This window comes from Dipodomys spectabilis, unplaced genomic scaffold (assembly GCF_019054845.1).
Source record: "Dipodomys spectabilis isolate Male_0828 unplaced genomic scaffold, ASM1905484v1 ptg000082l, whole genome shotgun sequence".
Classification (NCBI taxonomy): Eukaryota; Metazoa; Chordata; class Mammalia; order Rodentia; family Heteromyidae; genus Dipodomys; species Dipodomys spectabilis.
The window spans coordinates 964,979-988,087 of record NW_024870759.1 but is presented as its reverse complement, the minus strand read 5'-3'; the positions used below and the strand labels follow the sequence as shown (position 1 = coordinate 988,087).

The 23,109-nt window shown below is 44.4% G+C and overlaps 1 protein-coding gene across 2 annotated transcripts in view; it reads right to left on the bottom strand.

Annotated features, from left to right (window-relative positions):
- The window catches only part of Atp6ap2 (ATPase H+ transporting accessory protein 2), a 29,710-nt gene extending 7,151 nt beyond the window's left edge, over nt 1-22,559 (bottom strand). Inside the window, exons 1-7 of one of the 2 annotated variants that reach the window (XM_042683616.1) lie at nt 22,379-22,557; nt 10,791-10,921; nt 8,872-9,003; nt 6,541-6,636; nt 5,688-5,825; nt 4,054-4,107; nt 2,108-2,257 (exon numbers count right to left, since the gene is read on the bottom strand). In XM_042683616.1, the coding sequence (XP_042539550.1) occupies nt 2,108-2,257; nt 4,054-4,107; nt 5,688-5,825; nt 6,541-6,636; nt 8,872-9,003; nt 10,791-10,921; nt 22,379-22,421 (744 nt within the window). In that variant the 5' untranslated portion in view covers nt 22,422-22,557. Of the gene's footprint in view, nt 1-2,107; nt 2,258-4,053; nt 4,108-5,687; nt 5,826-6,540; nt 6,637-8,871; nt 9,004-10,790; nt 10,922-22,378 lie in introns of both variants that reach the window. The other variant, XM_042683617.1, reaches the window with a different exon arrangement.
- Nucleotides 22,560-23,109: the final 550 nt, after the last annotated feature.

Sequence of the window (23,109 nt, the reverse complement as noted above, 5' to 3'; positions counted from 1 at the left end):
ATATTGTTTTAAAATATGAACACAGGCAGGTACCAGTGAATCCTGTAATCCTAGTGAATCTGGAGCTTGAGATCTGAGGATAATAGCTCAAAGCCAGCCTGGGCAGGAAAATTCATAGACTATTTTTTTTTTTGTCTGTTGTGGGGCTTGAACTCTGGGCTTGGGCACTGTCCCTCAGTCTTCAGCTCAAGGCGAACACTCTACTGATTGAGCCACAACACCACTTCCGGCTTTCTAGTGATTTTATTGGAGATAAGAGTCTCACGACTTTCCTGCTGGGGCTGGCTTTGAACCATGATCCTCAGATCTCAACCTCCTGAGTAGCTAGGATTACAGGCGTGAGCCACTGGCACTTGGTTCCATAGGCTCTTATCTCCAATTAATCATCAGAAAACTGGAAGTGAGCTGTGGCTCAAAGTGGTAGAGCACTGGCCTTGCGCAAAAAGAGCTCAGTGCCTACACCCTGAGTTCAAGCCCAACAACCAACCAATATACATATATATATATATATATATGTGTGTTTGTGTTATATGAATATATATGTGTTTTATATATATATGTATACATTGTGGAATGGATAAATCAAGGCAATTAACATATGCCCTGTGGCAAGTCAAATACATACTTTGTAGAATTACTTGGAAAGCTCCTGGGAAGCCATGACAGTAACATGCAATCACTTATTGGCTCCTGATGTATGGCTGAGTCTAAAATAGAGAAGTCTTGCCAGGCGCTGATGGCTCAAGCCTGTAATCCTAGCTTCTCAGGAGGCTGACATCTGAAGATCACGGTTCAAAGCCAGCCTGGGCAGGAAAGTCCATGACAATCTTATCTCCAATAAACCACTAGAAAACCAGAAGTGGAGCTGTGGCTCAAGTGGTAGAGTGCTTGCCTTGAGCTGAAGAGCGCAGGGACAGCACCCAAGCCCAGAGTTCAAGCCCCGTGACCGACCAAAAAATAAAATAAAATAGAGAAGTCTTATAGACTTTGAATATGTTACAATACTCAGAAAAATGTTAAGTTTTCATATATATTCAACTGTTGAAAATAAAATTACTTTTAGACAATACTGCAAGCTGGGTGCTGGTTGCTCATGCCTATAATCCTAGCTACTCAGGGGGATGAGATCTGGGATGGCAGAAGGAAGAATTCTGCCTAAGCAGTGTATGATTCATCACAAACATCTATAAAGATGTATGCATGAAGCTTCACTGAAGAAGTATGCTGAGTTGAGCTGGGAATGTGGCTTAGTGGTAGAGTGCTTGCCTAGTATGCATGAAGCCCTGGGTTTGATTCCTCAGTACCACATACACAGAAAAAGCTGGAAGTGGTGCTGTGTCTCAAGTGGTAGAGCTCCAGCCTTGAGCACAGGAAGGCTCAGAGATAGGGTCCAGGGTCTTAGTTCAAGCCTAGGATTAGCAAAAAAAAAGAAAAAAAGGAAGGAAGGAAGGAGGAGGGAGGGAGAAAGAGAAAGGAGAGAAACAAACAGAGAAAGTGAGAGAGGAGAAGGAGGGAGAGAAAAGAAAAGAAACCTGGGCACTGGTGGCTCACACCTGTAATTTTACTCAGTTGGCTAAGATCTAAGCATTGTGGTTTGAAGCTAGCTCAGTGGGAAAAATCTGAGGGACTCTAATCTCCAATTAACCACCAAAAAGCTGGAAGTGGGGTTGTGTCTCAAGCAGTAGAGCTCCAGCCTTGAGAAAAAAAAGCTGAGCAACAGCATCCATGCCGTAAGTTTAAGCTGCAGTACTAGCACAAGAAAGAAAGAGAAAGAAAGAAAGAAAGAAAGAAAGAAAGAAAGAAAGAAAGAAAGAAAGAAAGAAAGAAAGAAAGAAAGAAAGAAAGAAAGAAAGAAAGGAGGGAAGGAGGGAGGGAGGGAGGGAGGGAGGGAGGAGAGTAGACAGAGAGAAAATAAGAAAAGAAAGTGAGAAAGAAAAAGAAGGAAAGAAAGAAAGAAGGAAGGAAGGAAGGAAGGAAGGAAGGAAGGAAGGAAGGAAGGAAGGAAAGAAGGAGACTTCAATCAATACTTTTGCATACAAGACTTTTCCAGTGAGGAACTAAAGTGAAATGGCCACCCTACAATCTCTTTCACCACACTGTTAGTTACCTTTTGTAGAGCATCAACAAGGATCCTGGAAGCTTCTCTGAATTGTTCTGAGTCTTCTCCATAATGCTTCCCAATCTCATCCAGACCTGCTAGCTCCAGTGAATACAAATCAGGAGAATGATCCTTGGCTAAGTGCTTGTGACGAGATAACTTAGGAGAACAAACAAATAAAAAATAAGTTGGCTAGGAATGTGGTTTAGTGGTAGAGTGCTTGCCTAGCATGCAAGAAGTCCTGGGTTCAATTCCTCAGTACCATATGAACAGAAAAAGCCAGAAGTGGTACTCTAGCTCAAGTGGTAGAGTGGCTAGCTTTGAGCAAAAGAAGCTCAGGGACAATGCCTGAGTTCAAGCCCCAGGACTGGCAAAAAAAATAGGAAGTAAAGTAAGTTGCCCACAGTCAAAGGTTTATGCCTGAAGAAACAGGTTATCATAGAACACACAAGTAGACAGAAGTATGCAATCTAAAGAGAACTGACTAAAATGGGAGTTTCTAATCTAACAAACCTCATCTTGAGGAATTTATTAAATAAAAGCTTAGCCAGGCACCGGTGGCTTACACCTAGAATCCTAGCTACTCAGGAGGCTGAATTCTGAGGATCAAATCCAGCTGGGGCAGGAAAGTCTGTGAGACTCTTATCTCCAATTAACTACCAGAAAACTGGAAGTGGCACTGTAGGTCAAGTAGTAGAGAGCTCACTGAAGAGCTCAGGGACAGTGCCCAGGCCCTGAGTTCAAGCATCAGGGCTGGCAAAAAAAAAATATTCACTTAGCTGTTAGTTGTGCACTGGTGGCTCATGCCTATAATCCTAGCTACTCAGGAGGCTGAGATCTGAGGATCGTGGTTCAAAGCCAGCCCAGCAGGAAACTGCAGGAGATTAATACCCCCAACAAACTACTCAAAAAGTTGGAAGTGACTCTGTGGCTCAAGTGGTAGAGTGCTAGCTTTGAGCACAGAGACGCTCAGGCACAGTGCCCAGGCCCTGAGATCAAGCCCCAGGACCAGCAGAACAAAAAAGAATATTCACCACCCAAATTGCTTTGAGATGGTTTTTATTCCCTTCTTGAATTAGTTGACAGGTTTATTATTTCAGTGTTCAATCCAAAGCTATAGACATAGGAATTAAGCCTTCATGTCTGCCAAGAAATCAGTGGCTAAATTTGAATTACAGCCAGGACACTCTTTCTACCAGGCTTGTGTTCTTGGAGGCTAAACTGTCTCTCCCAAGGGCAGAATTGCAAAAGAACAAAATGCTAGCAAGAGATGTGTTCAAAGTTTCCGCCACCAGCCATGTGCTGGTGGTCATGCCTATAATCCTAGCTACTCAAGAGGCTGAGATCTGAGGATTGCAGTTCAAAGCCAGGTTGGGCAGTTAAGTCTGTGAGCCTCTTATCTCCAAATAACCACTAGAAAACTGGAAGTAGAGTTGAGGCTTAAAGTGCTAGAATGCTAGCTTTGAGCAGAAAAGCTCAGGGACTACACCCAGATCCTGATTTCAAGCCTGAGAACCCACAAATTTTTCTACTGCCACCATCACCACTAATTTCTCCATTTCAATGGGATCATAAATGTAAAGAATCTCCACTGGCTGCACTATCAATAAAAGAGTCTCTACATAGGAAAATACAAGGAGTTGGATACAGGTAGCTCATGCTTATAATCCTAGTAACTCAGAAGGCTGAAATTGGAGCATTGTGGTTTGAAGGCAGCCCAGGCAGGAAAGTCCATGAGATTCTTATCTCCAATTAACCACAAAAAGTTGGAAGTGGAGCTGTGGCTCAAGTGGTACAGTGCCAGTCTCAAGCAAAAAAAAAAAAAATCCCTCAGGAGTAGCACACAGGCTCTAGGTTCAAGCCCTGGTACTGGCATTAACTTACTAACTGAATAAATACATAAATAAACAAACAAATAAATAAATGGAATTGAACAACCTGAGCAGTTTACTTACCAAACTTGAAATATCATGGAGCACTTGTAGTTCAGAAAGAAAGAGCAGGTCAACCTTCAGCAAAACAAAAAAAAACAAAAGAAAAAAAGCATTCTTCTCTCTCTCTCTCTCCATCTATCTATATATATACACACACACATATATACATATATATATATTAAAAGTAGTTGTACAAAGGAGTTGCCATTCAACAGAGCTATTTATGAATACAGTGCCTCTTGATCATTGTCACCCTTTTAACATTTTTGCAAGAAGAGAGACAAGGGGAGAGGGGTAGAAGAATGAATGGGGAAATGAGCAGAATGCATTGTGTATGCCATAGAATCAAAAAAAGTAAGGGAAGGAAGGGGTGGGCCAAAGGGGTCAAAGATATTGAAGAAATGACTCAGATCAAGATGCACTGTATACAAAAAAAAAAAAAAAGCCACGCAATGGTGGCTCACGCCTGTAATCCTAGCTACTCAGGAGGCTGAATTCTGAGGATCCAGGTTTGAAGCCAGCCCGGGCAGGAAGGTCCATGAGACTCTTATCTCCAATAAACCACCAGAAAACTGGAAGTGGTGCTGTGGCTCAAGTGGCAGAGCTCTTGTCTTGAGCTGAAGAGCTCAGGGACAAAGCCCAGGCCCAGAGTTCAAGCCCCACGACCAACAAAAAAACAAAACAAAACAACACCCCCCCCCCAAAAAAAAAACAAACCTGCTTTGTTAAATGGCAAAAACTTCAATACATAACCGAATAATTAAGCATTCTTTTAAATATTCAGGAGCTAGATGTAATCCTAGCTACTGAGATCTGAGGATCATGATTTGAAGCTAATCTGGGCAGAAAAGTCCATGAGACTCTTATCTCTTAAACACACACACCCATACCCACACCCACACAGGCCACAAAACAACTACAAAAAAAGCCAGAAGTGGAACTGTGGCTCAAGTGGTAGAGCGCTAGCCTTGAGCAAAAAAAGCTCAGGGAGAGTGTCCAGGCTATGGGACAGGCATAAAAAAATATACCTGGGATATCTATATTTGCCATTAATCAAATCAAGCACAATGTATTACAATGATTAACCCCCTAAGTGAATTTAAACCATTTTTCTGCCTTTGGTAGGTTTTACTGCACTGAACTATTGGGCTAGGGGTGCAGTTTGGTATGGGACATTTGCCTATAGTGTATGCCAGGCCCTGGATTCCATCCCTAGCATCAGAAAAAACATACATATGAACAAAGCATTGCTTCCTAATAAAAAGGTGATAACCAGCTGGGCGCTGGTGGCTCACACCTGTAATCCTAGCTACTCAGTAGGCTGAGATCTGAGGATTGCAGTTAGAAGCCAACCTGGGCAGAAAAGTCTGTAAGACTTTTATCACTGATAAACTACTCAAAAAAGTCAGAAGTGGCGCTGTGGTTCAAGTGGTAGAGTGCTTGCCTTGAGCAAAAGAAGCTCAGGGACAGCACTCAGGCCCAGAGTTCAAGCTCCAGGACTATCAAAAAAGAAAAAGAAAAAATATACTAATGGAAGAATCTACTGCAAGGGGAAATCTGTACAACTTTCTATTGTCTCAACCTTCAGAATTTATACAATTTTTTTTTAAAAAAAGGAACGATATCCATTTCACCCAACTGATGCCCCTACTTACTTCATTGTTCCTACTCAGAGAATTGAGAGGAAGTGAATTGAGAATAGAGTTTTCTTGAAACAGGCGATTCCGGAGTTGTCGTAAAGTGACTGAAAGATCTTCAAAAACGGAGTTAGCCTTCCCCACCATATACACCCTCTGCAAGAAGAATACAGGGTTGTAAGCTGAACTGTCAACCAACACAGAAATACCTTACAGCAATATTCATATTAGTTTTCAACTCTTTTGTGCCAGTCCTGGGGATTGAACTCAGCTGTCCCTTAGCTTTTTTTTTTTTTTTTGCTCATGGCTGGTGCTCTACTATTTGAGCCACAGCTCTATTTTAAGCTTTTTTGCTGGATAATTGGGCCTAAGAGTCTCACAGATTTGTTTGCTGCTGGTAGTCCTGAACTGTGATTCTCAGATCTCAGTCTCCTGAGTAGCTAGGATGATAGGCATGAACAAGCAGCACCCAACATTTTTCAATTCTCGTTAAAAAATGAAAGCTTATTATTTTTTGTCAGTCGTGGGGCTTGAACTCAGGGTCTGGGCACTGTCCCTGCGCTCTTTCGCTCAAGGCTAGAACTCTACCACTTTGAGCCACAGAGCCACTTCTGGATTTTTTGAAGATTAATTGGAGATAAACGGCTCACGGAGACTTTTCAGCCCAGGCTGGCTTTGAACCCTGATCCTCAGATCTCAGCCTCCTGAGTAGCTAGGATTATAGGCATGAGCTACCAATGCCTGGCATAAAGTTAATTTTTTCTAAGACATCTTAAATACAAAGTTTATTTTATGTAACTATAACCCCTTTGTATACGACTTTTATAGTAATAATTAAATAAAAATTTTAAATACAAAGTTTATCACTTACTTCCTCACTGGGAGCCAACTGCAAGACTACAGGAGTTTCTTCAGAGAATAAAGAATGAATGGAATTTGCAACACTGTCAAGACTAAAAGGAACTGCCTGAAATTAAAGAGTAAAAGTACAATTATATCCTGAAACAAAGTAAGGAAATCATTTAGATGTTATTAAGAAAGGAGAGTAAGCCAGGCACTGGTAGTTCATGCCTATAATCCCAGCTACTCAGGAGGCTGAGATAAAGGGCTTGAACTCAGGGCCTGGGCACTGTCCCTGAGCCTCTCTGTGCTCAAGGCTAGGGCTCTATCACTTGAGCCAAAGTATCACTTCCAGCTTTTTCTGAGTAGTTTCTTGGAGATAAGAGTCTCACAGACTTTCCTGCCTGGGCTGACTTTGAACCATGAGCTTCAGATCTCAGCCTCCTGAGTAGCTAGGATTACTAGCTACTCCATGGTGTGAGCCACTGGTGCCTGGCTGTTTTTTTCCTTTTAATGGGGATTTCTTTAATGGAGATCTCTTTTTTCTATTAGCTCCCTTTACTGCTTAAAGGTTCATGTTTATAAGTAGCAAATTAATACTAATGTGCTTCTGGCAGAAGCCAATATGATTATATAAATCTTACTGATGAAATCCCAGCATCAAAATTAAGCTTAGCCATTTTGATTCTGTGTTTTCCTTAGCTGGTGGTACATACCTGTAATCATAGTTGCTCAGGAGGCTGAGATCTAAGGATCATGGCTTGAAGCAATCCCCAGCAGAAAAGTCCATGAGACTTTTATCTCCAAGTAACCACTCAAAACCCAGAAGTGGTGCTGTGGTTCAAGTGGTAGAGCGCTAGCCTTGAACACAGAGACTCAGGAAGTGCCTAGGCCCTGAGTTCAAGTCCTATGATGGACAAAAAAAATCCACAAAATCTAGTGACTCTTGTCTCCCATGGAATAAGGCTATGTATGTTGGGTCCAGGAATTCCTGTGACAATGACTTGAAGCTCTAAATTTAAAACAGCTAATCAAAGCCAGACATTGGTGGCTCATGTCTATAATTCTAGCTATTCAGGAGGCTGAGATCTGGGACTGTGCTTTGAAGTCAGCCAGGGCAGGAAAGTCCCTAAGACTCTTATCTCGATTGAAGCACCTAAAGAGCTAGAAGTGGAGCTGTGATTCAAGTGGTAAAGCTCTAGCCTTAAGCAAAAAAGCTCAGGAATAGCACCTAGGCTCTGAGTTCAAGTCACAGGACCAGCACCAAAACAAAAACTAAAACAGCTAATCAAAAGAAGTTTCATTCAGTGTAATTCTAAGCAATTTAGTGTAATTCTATGACATTCTGGGTTTACAATTTGTGAGGTTTGCCTTCTGAGTCTTTTGTCTCATTGGCCATCTTTGGCTAGGCAAAAATGTACACCTAGCCAATCAGGATCAGCTTAGCATGTAAGACTACATGCTTTCAAATGTTTAGTTTGTGATTATATGCTAATAATACACACACACACACAGCTTTTATTTTTTTTTTTGCTAGTTGGGGGTGGGGGGATGCTTGAGCACAGGGCCTGGGCCCTGTCCCTGAGCTCCTTTTGCTCAAGGCCAGTGTTCTACCACTTGAGCCACCGCTCCACTTCCGGCTTTTTCTGTGATTAATTGGAAATAAGATTGTCCAGGCTACAGCCTCCTGAGTAGCTAGGATTATAGGCCTAAATTACTGGTTCAATTTTTAACCAAAGGAGATAGCAGTGGAGGGGGGGCTCTACAGGACAGGTTAACTGAGTTTAGAATAAATTCTTCATGCCTGTATTTCTGGTTTTGTTTGGGGAACTCTTCTGGAGTCTTATAGTATCTTTATCCATAGACAATGGCCAAGTTTTAATACACTGATAACCACTATGTCCTTTTTAAAAAAGAAATTGCATTTTCAAAGAATTCCGAAGAAATTGTGTTTTAGTGAAACTATACATCAAAAACAGAGATAAGTCTGGGCACTGGTGGGTATACTTGTAATTCTAGTTACTCAGGAGGCTGAGATCTGAGTATCACAGTTCGAAGCCAATCCAGGCAGAAAACTCTGTGAGACTCTTATCTCCATCGAACTACGCAAAGCCAGAAGTGGCACTGTAGCTCAAGTGGTAGAGTGCTAGCTTTGAGCACAACGAGGCTCAGGGAGAGTGCCCAAGTCTTGAGCTCAAGCCTCAGAACTGGAAAACGATGATGATGATGATGATGATGATGATGATGATGATGATGATGATAAAATAGAGACATGAAGTATATTTAGAATGAAATTCATGATTGTCCACAGTCAGAGAAAATGAAAAATGTATCCATTTCATTGTTTAGAAATAATACTCACATTTTCCAAAGGATACGAGATGACATTTGCTGTGGGAAGGGCCAGTTTGTCTATTCCTTTCACCATTACCATAATGGTAGCCCGGGGCCTGTGGAATAGGTTACCCACTGCTAGGCCAGGCCAGGAAAGGTCCTAAAGGTTGAGAAGCACAAAAGAATGCTTAGTTATCAGCTCATGAAACCATTTTCAAATCCATTAGTCATACCTAGGAAGCAAAGTTATGAGATTCTGGGGCCTGGCACTGGTGACTCCTAGCTACTCAGGAGGCTGAGAGCCGAGGGTCATGGTTTGAAGCTAGCCAGGGCCAATTAATCACAGAAAAACTGTGAAATGCAGCTGTGGCTCAAGTGGTAGAGCCCTAGCCTTGAGCAAAAGTTGCTCAGGGACAGAGCCCAGGCCCTTGTAAAAAAAGCCCCAGGACAGGCAAAGAAGTTCCAGGCCTTAACATTCAAAGGGAAAAGTAACATTTTATTTAAGGCAGCAGTTATACAATCTCCTAACCTAGGATGTCGAATACCAATTTCTAGCTTCTTTATTTTCTTAAACTTCTATGGAGATTAAAAAATCTAATTGAAAGTCATCTCTAAACATCTGCGGAAAAGAGTAGACAAGTAAATAAAACATAGCACTTTTCAAATTCCAGATTGTAAAACACCCTTTTCTTCAATAGCCATGAATGTGCCCTTCTATTTTTTTTGGTTGGTGGTGGGGCCTGAACTCTGGGCCTGGGCACTGTCCCTCAGCTCTTCAGCTCAAGGCTAGCACTCTATCATTTGAGCCATAACAACACTTCTGGCTTTTTTCTGCTTATGTGGTACTGAAGATTCGAACCCAGGGCCTCATGCATGCAAGGCAAGCACTCTACCACTGAGCCACCTTCCCACGCCCAGGTATGCCCTTCTTATAATTATCACTCTCCAACCGCCCCCTCCCACCACCCCTGTCCTGTACAGGTCCTAGGGCTTGAACTCAGGGTCTGTACACTGTTACTGAGCTTTTGTACTCAAGGTTAATGCTCTACTACTTGAATCACAGCTCCACTTCCAGCTTTTTTGGTGCTTAATTGTAGACAAGAGTTTCATGGACTTTCTTGCCTGGACCGGCTTTGTACTACAATTCTTAGATCTCAGCCTCCTGAGTAGCTAGGATTACAGGTGTGAGACACTGGCACTTGGCTTGATATATTTTCTTCTATACAAGAACGTCACTACAGTGAATAAATAATTACACTGTTAATAATGTATGATTTAGTTTCAGAAGCTAAGCCTGAAGCACTAATACAAAATTTCACCCAAACTACAAATTTGTTGTTTTGCCAGTCCTGGGGCTTGAATTCAGGGCCTCGGTAATGTCCCTGAGCTTCTTTTGCATAAGGCTGGCACTCTACCACTTGAGCTACAGCTCTACTTCTGGCTTTTTCTGTTTATGTGGTACTGAGGAATTGAACCCAGGGCTTCAGGTACACTTGGCAAGCACTCTACCACTGAGCCACATTCCTACCCCCTGAGATTTTTTTGTACTCAAGGTTAGCACTCTACTGCTTTTTGTGCTTAATTGGAGATAAGAATCTCAAAGACTATTCCTATCCTGCTCAGGCTGGTTTTGAAACACTATCCTCAGATCTCAGCCTCCTCAGTAGCTAAGATTATAGGCTTGAGCCACCAGCGCCAGGCTACAAATTTGTTTGTTTTTAGTAGCATTTGTATTCTATAGCAAAACCTAATACTGTCTATTGAATTTTTGGGTATTAGAAGAAATCAACAAAATGTTTCTGCTTGCTTTTTTAAATTGACATAGATTAATTATACAAAGGAGTTTTACTGTGATATGTCTATACATGCATATGATGTATTATCAAATTCACTCCAATAAGAATGTTTTTATAAGGAGTTACAAACTTTGTTTTTAAGTACATGTACCTCTTTGACAGAGAAGCCCATGGATAACGCAGCAACGTCTGGGATTCGATCTCCTGGTATAGGCCAATTTCCATTTCGGAAAACAACAGATCCTGGAGATCGTAATATACTAAACTCATTCCCCAAAACACCTGAAAAGAAAATAGATTAGTAAATGAATTATCAGCATATAACTGTTTTTTTGTTTTTTTTTGGGGTCCAGTCATAGGGCCTGAACTCTGGGCCTGGGCGCTGTCCTTCAGCTCTTCAGCTCAAGGCTAGCGCTTTACCACTTGAGCCACAGGGCCACTTCTGGCTTTTTTCTTTTTGCTTATGTGGTGCTGAGGAATCGAACCCAGGGCCTCAGGCATGCAAAGCAAGCGCTCTACCACTGAGCCAACTTCCCAGCCCAGCATATAACTGTTTTGAACCCACCATAAAGATGATTAGACAGAATACATGTACTGCCATTCATCACTGCCTTAGCATATTAAATTGTGATTGGGCAAAATGTAGACTGCTGAACAATACATTCTTTAGGGAGTAGGAAGGACAGAATCTAAAGCCTCGAGCTTAAACCCACATGCTACCACAGATCTGAAACTCTCCCAAGCACTAGGTCTGAGTTATACACTTAACCTGAGCAATTAATTTTTTTCTTTTTTGAACTCAGGGCCTGAGCTCTGTCCCTGAGCCTCCTTGTGCTCAAGGCTAGCACTCTACCACTTAAGCTACGGTGCCACTTATAGCCTTTTCTGAGTAGTTTGTTAGATAAGAGTCTCATGGAGTTTACTGCCCAGGCTCGCTTCGAACCGTGATCCTTGGGTCTCAGCCTCCTGAGTAGCTAGGATTACAGGTGTAAGTTACTGGTGTCCAGATCAAAAAAGCAATTTGAATCTATTAAGTCTTTCCATGGATCTGAGTCCAATTTTGATGATTGGTTCTTTTCAAAGAATCAAAATAGCAATTTTAAGGATGGGTTCATAACATATACAATATTTAAATTCTTTATTGTGGGTGTGTGTTGATGCTGGGGCTTAAACTCAGAGTCTTATTCATGCTCTCACTTAGCTTTTCCACTCAAGGCTGGTGCTCTACCACTAAAAGCACAGCTCCATTTCTGGCTTTTTGGTTGTCAATTCTTTTCTTTCTTTTTTTCGTTTTCTTTCTTTCCTTCCTTCCCATTTCCCCTTCTCTCTCTCCTCTCTTCTCTCCCTCTTCTCCTCCCTCCTTCTCTCTCTTCTTCCCCCTCCTCCTTTCCCTCTCCCTGTCTCTCTCCTCCCTCTCCTCTCTCTTGTGCTGGGTGGGCCTGCAGCTTGAACTCAGGGCCTGGGTGCTGTCCCTGAACTTTTTTTGCTTAAAGCTAGTGCTTTACCACTTGAGTGCCTTATCACCCCTTCCAGCTATTTTGGGTGATTAATTAAAGATATGAATCTCAGACTTTCCTGCCTGAGCTGGCTTCAAACTCAGATCTCACCCTCCTGAGTAGCTAGGCTAACAGGCATGAGCCACAGGTGCCCAGCTTTAAGTACAATGTTGCTCATCCCCCCCCTTCTCTTTTTAAGTTCAAGTTGGGTGTCCGTGGCTCATGTCTGTAATCCTAACTAAAATCAAGGTGCAAAGCCAGCCCAGGCAAAAAAATGTCTGGAGACTCTGTCTCCAAATATAGTCATCAAAAAGCCAAACTGGAGGCATGGTTCAAGTGGCAGAGCACTAGCCAAGCAAAGCACTGAGTTCAAGACCCCGGAAGCAGGAAAAAAGGAGCAGGTATGACACAAGATTTTCCTAATGATTAAGACAGCCTTCTTATAGATGGCCCTTAACAAGGATGTGTGGTAATTGTGGTGAATTAGAAATTAGTGGCATTTCTCCAGAATTCAAAAGCAAACAAACAGAACACAAAACCCTGGCACACACTAGAAAGGAAGAACTTTATATCTCTGAATCATTTCTACCATCTACAAAAGGAAAACTTGTGGAGCTGGGAAGGTGGCTCAGTGATAGAGTGCTTGCCTTGCATGCATGAGGCTCTGGGTTCGATTCCTCAATACCACATAAGCAGAAAAAGCCAGAAGTGGTGGGTGCTGTGGTTCAAGTGGTAGAGCGCTAGCCTTGAGCTGAAGAGCTGAGGGACAGTGCCCAGGCCCAGAGTTCAAGCCCCATGACTGACCAAAAAAAAAGGAAAACGTGTGCCAGGCACTGGTGGCTCATGTCTATAATCCTAACTATTCAGGAGGTTGAGATCTGAGGATCACAGTTCAAAGATAGCCTGGACAGGAAAGTCCATGAGTCTCTTATCTCCAATTAACCACCAGAAAACCAGAAGTAAGGATGTGGCTCAAAGTGGTAGAGTACTATCCTTGAGTGAAAAAGCTCAGGGACAGCAGCCAGGCCCTGAGTTCAAGCCCCACGACCACCACCACCAACAAAAATAAGACTTGTAAAATTCTAGGATTTCACTATAAAACTTTAGCAGGTTAGTACATCCTAAGATAGATACCTCCAGCTTTCCTTAAGTACCTTAGGCACACCTAATATAGTTGTCCAGTGGGCATTGGGGATAGGGAAGGTGGAACTGGAATGTGTGTGCATGTTACTAGATGGTGAATGAAATGCTTCAAACTTCAGAGACAAAGTCTAGGAAATAGTATTCTCACATCCGGAGGATGAGAAAATGTATTCTCTAATGATTATGTCAACTAGTCTAAGAGTATGCCATCTAGAATTAAAAGATGAAGGATAAAGCCAGATGCTAGTGGCTCATGCCTATAATCCTAGCTACTCAGGAGGCTGAGATCTGAGGATCACTGTTCCAAGCCAGCCCAAGCAAGAAAGTCCCCAAGAGACTCTTAACTCTAACCACCAGAAAACTGGAGGTGGCACTGTGGCTCAAAGTGGTAGAGCACTAGCCTTGAGCAAAAGAGCTCAGGGACAATGCCCAGACCCTACGTTCGAGCCACATGACAAACAAAGGAAAGAAAAAAAAGAAACGTACTCTTTACTTGACTTGTATAACTATAACCTCTCTGTATGTTTATAATATTGATTTTTTAAATGTTAAAAAAAAGCCAAGTGCTGGTGGCTGATGCCTGAAATCCTAGCTACTCAGGAGGCTGAGATCTGAGGATCGTGGTTCCAGCCTAGACAGGAACATCCATGAGACTCTTATCTCCAATTAACCACCAGAAAGCCAGAAGTGGCACTGTGGCTCAAGTGGTAGAGCATTAGCCTTGAGCTGAAGAGCTCAGGGACAGCACCCAGGCCCAGAGTTCAAGCCCCCATGACTGACAAAAAAAAGTTTAAAAAAAGATGAAGGATGAGACTAAAGGGATTAATTTACAACCCCTATAAGGCTAAGAATAGGGTATTTGGCTCCTCGTCCATTATAGGGTTTTTTTGGGGGGAGGGGTGGGGAGATGAGGGGGCGATGAAGATGGAACTCAGGGCCCAAAGAATGTTAGGCAAGAGCTCCCCTGAGCTGATACCCAGCCCACCCATATGTATTATCCTGGGAACAAGTACCTAGTAGAAACTTTGGGCTTCCTATGAAAAGATTAGCACCAAATCCAAAACAAATCTTGGCCATGCAGACTATTGGCAAAACATTTTATTAAGGCATCAGCTGCTCTTTCCTTGCTTAAGGAAAGCAGTACTTAACAAGACAGGAGGACAGAGTCGGGGGACAACAGTAAATGTTTTGGTGGTTGTAATATTGACAGTAAATAAAAGGTCTCAGAATGGTGTGGATGCAACCAGACCAGTTCAGAATTTCAGTCTAGCCCAGCAACAGGGCAAGGGTTTCCAACTTGTTCTAGTCCAAGACCAGAATGGAACCAACAGACATCCAGCCTCACTGTAGTAGTAACACTGCTCAGGGCCTTCAAGAAAAATCCAGAATCTACCACTGGGTGCCTGGTGGCTCACACCTATAATCCTAGCTATTCAGGAAGCTGAGATCTGAGGATCATGGTTCAAAGCCAGCCTGGGCAGGAAAGTCTATGAGACTCTGATCTCCAATAAACCACCAGAAAACTTGAAGTGGTGCTGTGGCTCAACGTGGTAGAGTGCTAGCCTTGAGCACAAAAGCTCAAGGACAGCACCCAGGCCCCAAGTTCAAGCTCTGTGATCGACCAAAAAAAAAGATCCAAAATCTAACACCCAGGCACCTTAGTAGTTTTATTTACAACCTTGAGGAAAACAAGCACAAGAGACCAAGTTCTTTTTTTTTTTGGTCATGGGGCTTGAACTCTGGGCCTGGGTGCTGTCTCTGTGCTCTTCAGCTCAAGGCGAGCGCTCTACCCCTTGAGCCATAGTACCACTTCCAGTTTTCTAGTGGTTAATTGGAGTTAAGAGTCTCAAGGACTTTTCTGCACGGGCTAGCTTTGAACCGTGATCCTCAGATCTCAGCCTCCTCTGTAGCTAGAATTACAGGCGTGAGCCACCAGCGCCTGGCAAGAGACCAAGTTCTTTAATGAACCATACATAGCCACCGAAGGAAGCAAATTGTGATCTAGAGATAGCTTTGCTTTGAGATCTGGCCCTACTATGTAAGTCTGTATCACTTGTACTTAGATTCGATGCTGCTGCTGCTTCATTCCTCCTTTAGGAGCCTTTAGTCATGGGTTCCTCCACCAGGAAGGATCATCTGGTCGAAACTGATGTCCTTTGCTGGTATCAAATGAGATGTCTGAGATGTCATGACCCAAACCTGTAATCCAAGCTATCCAGGAGGCTAAGATCTGAGGGAGTGCAGTTTGCAGTCAGCCCAGGTAGGCAAGTAGGTGAGACTCTTAATCCAATTAACCAGCAAAAAAAAAGTTGGAAATAGAATTGTAGCTCAAGTAGTAGAGCACTAGCCTTGAGGGGGAAAAAAAAAAGCTCAGGGATAGTCCTGAGTTCAAGTCCCAGGATCAGCACCAAAAAAAAAAAAAAAAGAAAAAGAAAAAGATTTCTAGTAGGAAGCCACTCCTTTACTTGAATGGTACTGCTAAGGATTGACATGGTCTCAATTTACAAACATGGTATTTGCCAGTAATTAGCTCTATGGTTCCAACTTCTAGTTCTTTGAAGTGTCTCCTGATCCTAAACTACAATGGGCTTTCTTACTTTGAACTTCCTGCATTCAATCTCCCCATACCACCAGTCTCTACTTTCACAAAGTCCAGGATTCCTTCAGCAGCCTGCTTCCTCTCCTGATCCACCCCCCTCCACCACACAGGCCAATCTTGTGATCAGCCTTCTTAGAGAGCTACGTGCATCCACCTCTGAAATTCTTCCTTCAGATAATCTATCAAGAGACAGATTGAGAGCTGGGCGCCCAGGGCTTGCACCTGTAATCCTAGCGACTCAAACGACTGAGATCTGAGGATCAAGGTTCAAAACCAGCCCAAGCAGGAAAAGTCCAGAAGACTCTTATCTCCAATTAACCATCACAAAGTCAGCAGTGGAGTTGTGTCTCAAGTGGTAGCGGACTAACTTTGAGCAAATAATTCAGGGTCAGTGCTCAGGCCCTGAGTTTAAGCCCCAGGACTGGCACAGAGAGAAGAGGATGGGGGGGGAGAGGGGGCAGAGGGATGAGGGACAAGGGGAGAAGAGAGAGGGGAAAAGGGGAGAGGAGAGAGGGGGGAGAGAAGGGCAGAGGAGAAAGAGGAGGGAGAGAGGAGAGGAGATGGGAGGAGAGTGTGGGGGAGAGAGGAGGGGGGAGAAAGGGGAAGGAGGGAGAGGGGAGGAGGGAGAGGGGGGGAGGAGGGGGAAGAGGGGAGAGAGCAGACAGGAGAGAAGAGGAGGGGAAAGGAGAGGTGGGGAAAGGGGAGGGGGGAAGGAGAGAGGGAGAAAAGGAGAGGAGAGAGGGGGAGAAGAGAAAGGAGAGGGGTGAAAGGAGAGGGGAAAAAGAGGGGAGAGGGGAGAGAGCAGAGGGGGGAGGGGGAAGGAGAGGAGGAAGAGGGGAGAGAGCGGGGGGGGGGGGGGGGGGGAGAGGAGAAAAGCAAGGAAAGGTGATGGGGGAGGGGAGAAGAGAGGGGGGAGAAAAGAAAGGAGGGGAGGGGAGAGAGGATATAGGGGAGAGCCAGGTGCACAATAAGGTGATAAGCGCACACACAAAAAAAGCTGGCTGTGTGTGAGAGAGAGAGAGAGAGACAGAGAGACAGAGAGACAGAGATTACATCTGTAATCCTAGCTCCTAGGGAGGCTGAGATCTGAGGATCACAGTTTGAAGCCAGTCCAAGCAGGAAAGCCCTTGAGAGTCTTCTCTCCAATAAACCAACCCCCTCCCCCACCCCACCCCCCTGCAAAGTCTGGAGCTGTGGTTTAAGTGGTAGAGTACTGACCAGCCCTGTTCATAAGTAACTACGGGACTGAAAATGGCCCCTGACCCATGGATACTCCATAAACACTGGTTGAGTTAATGAGCAAATGAAGTCACATCTGAAACTACCAGTTTTTCCCTTTGCAACTGTTTTCACTTGAGCACAAAAGCATACTGAGGGGGTGGAAGGGGCTGCTGTTGTTACATTAAAACCAATCACCAAACAACCTCCTTTGGTCCTATCAGATAGTCCTCACCAGTGCCTGCTTGCCTTCACAGGAAGCAGCCTGGAACCGGAGCCAAGCACCATTTCTTTCTCTCCTTCTTCATTTCTTGTTCCCTACCTAACCCACAGATCTACCCATAATGCTCCACTGCAACAGCTCAACAAATCCCAAGCACACTTTTTAGTCCTTTTAGTTATGGAAGTTTCCAAAGCATCTGACACTGGCAATTTCCTCCTTGAAAATCCCCTGCCTTGACCAGGTGCTGGTGGCTCACGCCTGTAATCCTACCTACTCACAAGTAAATCTTGAGAAATCTTGAGAATCCTGGTTCAAAGCCAGCCTGGGTAGGAAAGTCTGTGAGACTCTTATCTCCAATTAACCACCAGAAAACCAGAAATGGTGCTGTGGTTCAAAGTGGTAGTGGTAGAGCACTAACCTTGAGCAAAAGAGCTCAGGGACAGCTCCCAGGCCCCAAGTTCAAGCCCCACAACTGACAAGAAAAAAAGAGCTCAGGGACAGAGCCTAGGTCCCAAGTTCAAACCCCAGGACTGGTACACACACAAAATAAATCCCCTACCCTGGTATTACTGATGCCAGGACTCTTGCTTTTCCTTCAAATTCCTATGGTTGTTCCTCTTGTTGATTTTTTTTCCTCTTCCTGTCTCTTAAAACTGCAATGCCCCAACTGCTTAGATGTCAATTCTTTTGGCACAAAAATGTCAAGTAGCACATGTATGTATATACAGAGATATGTAAGTAAAGTTGATGAGGGGGAATGCCTGGGATATAGACAAAGCAACCCAGATATTTACTTTTCACAGCTATACAGCATAGGTGTACGCATATAGATATACAAGCATATGTGGTATACATTGGTACTAGAATCATAGGTATTACATTTGTTCTGGATTATAAAACATACATAGAGGGTCTGGAAAGGTGGCTCAGCAGTAGAGTGCTTGCCTCACATGTATGAGGCCCTGGGTTCGATTTCTCAGCACATATAAGCAGAAAAAGCCAGAATTGGCGCTGTGGCTCAAGTGGTAGAGCACTAGCCTTGAGCTGAAGAGCTCAGGGACAGCGCCCAGGCCCAGAGTTCAAGCCCCAAGACCAAACAAAAAAAAATAGGTATTTTGACAAGGATGAGATACCTGTGTGATATGCTTCTCACTCTAATCATGAGAAGACAAAACTCAAATCAAGAGACATTCTACTAAAAAAAAAATATTTGATGAGATTAAAAACAAAAAAGGCATAAGCTGGGCGGCGGCGGCGGCGGCACTCTGAGGGTATTGGTTGAAAGCCAACCTAGGCAGGAAAGTCAGTGAGACTCATCTCCAGATAACCACCAAAAACACCAGAAGTAGAGCTGGGGCTCAAGTAGTAGAGTGCTAGCCTTGAGCAAAGATGACTCAAGGCCATTACCCAGGCGCGTGCGCACGCACACACACACACACACACACACACACACACACACACACACACACACACACACACACACACACACACACACACACACACACACACACACACACACACACACACACACACACACACACGCAGAACCACACTGTGGGTTCCCAGATTCCTATTTCCAGCTTTCATCTCCCTTGAACTTTAGACCTACATATTCAACAACAACCTGGTCACATTCTGTCCTAAGTCCTACCCACCCTTCAAACAGGTTCAGAACTGGATTCTCCATCATTTCCCCATGCTTCTCCTGCATTCTCTAGCTCCAAGGGTGATGTCATCTTCTACCCAGTGGCTTTAAATGCTTCTGTATTCGCTACTATTTTCTGTGGGTCTTTCCCCCACCCTCTAATTATCTTCCCAAATCCTCCTCCTCCACATCCCTCACCAGGTTTGCTAGAACTGGCTGCCTAGGACAATCATAGCACTCCCACTTTTCCTTGCTCATCAAAATACAGATTTGTTTGCTCACCTTTCCAATTAAATGCCTTCACTTACTGCCCAGAGCCTTCAAGGCAAATTCAAAACTTAACAAACACCTTAGGCACCTCACCAACTTTATTTTTGGGATCTCTCTGACTTAGGTCCCTCTACAAACTATTTGCTCTTTTGCATTCATACCTTTATGCTTCTTAACATTTATATTGCTTTATTAACAGTCCAAGGATTTGAATGCAGGGCCTCGCATTTGCTAGGCAGTCAGATGCTCTACCACTGGGCCACTCCACCAAGCCTACCTTTGTTTGTTTTTGTTTTTTTTGGGGGGGGGGGTCCGGTCGTGGGGCCTGAACTCTGGGTCTGGGCGCTGTCCCTCAGCTCTTCAGCTCAAGGCTAGTGCTCTACCACTTGAGCCACAGCACCACTTCTGGCTTTTTTCCCCCGCTTTTTTTTTTCTGCTTATGTGGTGCTGAGGAATCGAACCCAGGGCCTCATGCATGCAAGGCAAACGCTCTACCACTGAGCCACCTTCCCAGCCCTACCTTTGTATTTTTATGCATATTGATTTACCTACAAATGCCTGTTCTTTCTGCCCTAATCTTTCACAAGCTTTCTCTATGATGCACCTTCCCTGGGGAAATTTCTCTCAACCTCCCCAGTCTGGGTAAAATGTTCTCCTTTCTGAGAACTCTACCAAGCTCTGATCTTCTAGGAATGATGGACAGAGCCAATCTACTAAAAGAAAACATCTTCCCAGACATCAGTAACCAAAAACAATTCCTCTTTCTCCCCAATATTCCTTTGAATTCCACATTTGCCCTTTCATGTCAGGCTAAACTGCTTGCATTTTAAAAAAATTGAAATATGCTTCAGGAGGTGGTATTCATAACTCTAGTTCCTTCTAATTTCATAGCACAGTTTTTTGTTTTTTGGGGGGAGTCTGGTCATGGGGCCTGAACTCTGGGCCCGGGCGCTGTCCCTCAGCTCTTCAGCTCAAGGCTAGAGCTCTACCACTTGAGCCACAGCGCCACTTCCGGCTTTTTTCTTTTTGCTTATGTGGTGCTGAGGAATCGAACCCAGGGCCTCAGGCATGCAAGGCAAGCGCTCTACCACTGAGCCACCTTCCCAACCCTCATCGCACAGTTTTAAACGATTTTTCTTCCTCCTCCTCCTCCTCCTCTTCTTCTTCCTCTTCTTCTTCTTCAAATAGTGAACTCAGAGCCCTTAAAGATGTTTTCCATTAAGTCACACTTAGTCATTATGGAAAATAATCATTTGACTTCATCTGACAAGACCCAACAATGCAGAAGCTTGGATTTCTGCCTGTATGAACCAGACCATTCTAGCAAGGAGAGCATGTTCCAACGGGGGACAGAAACAATTACTTTATCTCAGACCAAAACCCAAACCAACCCCCGCCTTCCCCCCCCCCCCCGCCCTAAAAAACCTTACTAGGTCAAAATTATGTCAGCCATAAATTAAAACATGAGATTTCAACAGAGGTTCAATTTAGCCAAATTATTAAAAGGAAGTTCTTTATTTTATTTAAAAATGGCATTAAAACTGAAATAAAGTAAAAATAATTCCCCCAAGGAATAAATCAGAATGATGTTTGTAAAGGCCAGCAACAGAAATAAAACAAAGAACTCTGAAACTTGAGGCATTAAAAACAAAGGTAACTTTCACAGACTGGATACTTGAGGGATGGAATGCTACAGATTTCAGAACATCACTGGTCTTATATATAGAATTAAACTGCCTTCCCAATGTGGGAGCTCCTAGATACACAGCACAAGCACAGAGAGAGAGAGAGAGAGAGAGAGCGAGTGTGTGTGTGTGTGTGTGCTAGTACTAGATCTTGAGTTCAAGGCCTGGGTATTATTCCTTAGCTTTTTTTGCTCAAGACTGGTGCTCTTCCACTTGAGCCACAGCCCCACTTGCAGCTTTGCATTGGCTAACTGGAGATAAGAATCTTAAGTATGCCTGAGCTGGCTTCAAACCCTAATTCTCCAATCTCAGCCTCCTGAGTAGGTAGGATTAGGTGAAAGCCACCAGCTTCTTTAAATGTGTCCATACAACAGCCAATTGGCAACTGCATTCTGTGGATCTATTTTTTTTTAATCTGATGCAAGTGGAACCTTGGAGCACCCACTCCTTCAAATTGTTCCTGTTCCCTATTACCTGCAGCCCAGTCTGAGCCCCCATCACTCCCATATTGCAGTGTTAACTGGGCCACAACACATCACAGAAAAGGAAGTGGGCTTTGAACACAGCTGATCTAAATTCAATTCCAACGTTGCTACTTTGTACCCAGGTGATGCTGGGTGGTGACCACTCCAAAAAGGAGAGTGAAAACTTCTCAGGATTGCTGCACCACAGGTCAAATATGCGCTGAATTCCACTCAGCTTCATGCTTAGACACGTTCTATTTCAAAACCTGCCATCTGTCATGTGACCCAAAGGACGCAATTCATATTCTGATTTCCAAATCCTTAAAATTGGGAACTGAGACAAACTATCCAGAGGTGCTCTTGTGATTTCCCTGAAGAAATAATCATATAAAATCAAGGACCCCCATCTTAATGTTCACATCCTGATCGTATATGAGGATAAGATCTGTCGCCTATGACAACTACTAGAAACAATGACATGTTACGAATGCAAAAAAATTAAAGGCAGCCACCAGTGGCAGTTAAGAATTAAGCCTTCTCTTCTGGGTAGAAAGCAGCAATTGAACAGCTACTGAGCAATGTTTCCCATCCCCCGAAGGGCCTCTACAGGCGGAAGAAGAGGGCAAGCAGATAGGGGGAGAGCATATCTTCCTCTAAAAGATAGAAGCAGGTTCCGGAGCCTGCACTGTAGTGGTGGGAGGACGATACTTCCTCTAAAAGGCGGAGCTCGGTTCAAGAGCAGAGCCCTCCATAGCCTGGCCCCGGCCAAGGTAAGGCGAGCCCACAAGGCCTCGCTGTCATAGGCGGATCCCGGGAACAAGCCCAGAGGAAGGTAGCTAAGACTAGGCAGGCCCGGGAAGGTCCACATTGCAGGACCAGCCCAGAAACAGCCCACCCAGGGTCACCAAAGTCCCCGATTCCCCCCCACCCTCCATCTCCCCCGATCCCCGCGGCGCAGGGCCTCTGGAACTCGTCCCTCCCATCCCGGATCCTCACCTGCCACCAACAGGGACAGGAGCACGAGGAGCACAGCCATCATTGTGATCCAGCCGCTGCAAGCAGTGCAAGGTGACACACGGCCGACGGGACACCAGCGACCACTGCAGCGGGAGGAGGAGGAGGAGGTGACGTGCTTCAGCTGGTTTCTACTCCCAGAGTTCGCCTACCTCCCCCACCACCTCCCTCGTCACGCTAGGGCGAAGACCGCTGCGACATTTACAACCAATCGGAAAGTACGCCACCGGCTACCGGAGAGACGTAATCTGGGAAACGTCAGTCTTGGGGGCGGGAAGTAAAATAATGGATGGAATTGCCTACCAATGGCAGTGAAGTATTGCAGAGCCAAACACTTCTGCCTGGGTCTGCAGCCTAGAGTGGCGAGTCACGAGATGCAGGGTAGGGCAAGTGGTCTGAAATGGGGGTTGGGGGGAGATTGTGAAGGGGCTGATCACAGGGTTCTGAGAACCCCCAGAGTGAGGCTGCCTGCTGGGTGCAGACCCTTTGTTCAATCTGCAGTGATCGTTTCCCAGTCTTGCGCCTCTGCTCTGCTCCAAAAGCTAGCTATGAAAACTGCAGGGTTCAGGAAGCCAGGTACCTGGGGGTGGGGGTGGGGGTGGGGGTGGGGGAACACTGCCCCCCAAACAGGAGGAGCTAGATAACATACTCAACTCCCACTTAAATTTGAGTTGCAGAGAAATAATGATTTTTTTTTACTATGTCTGCGCATA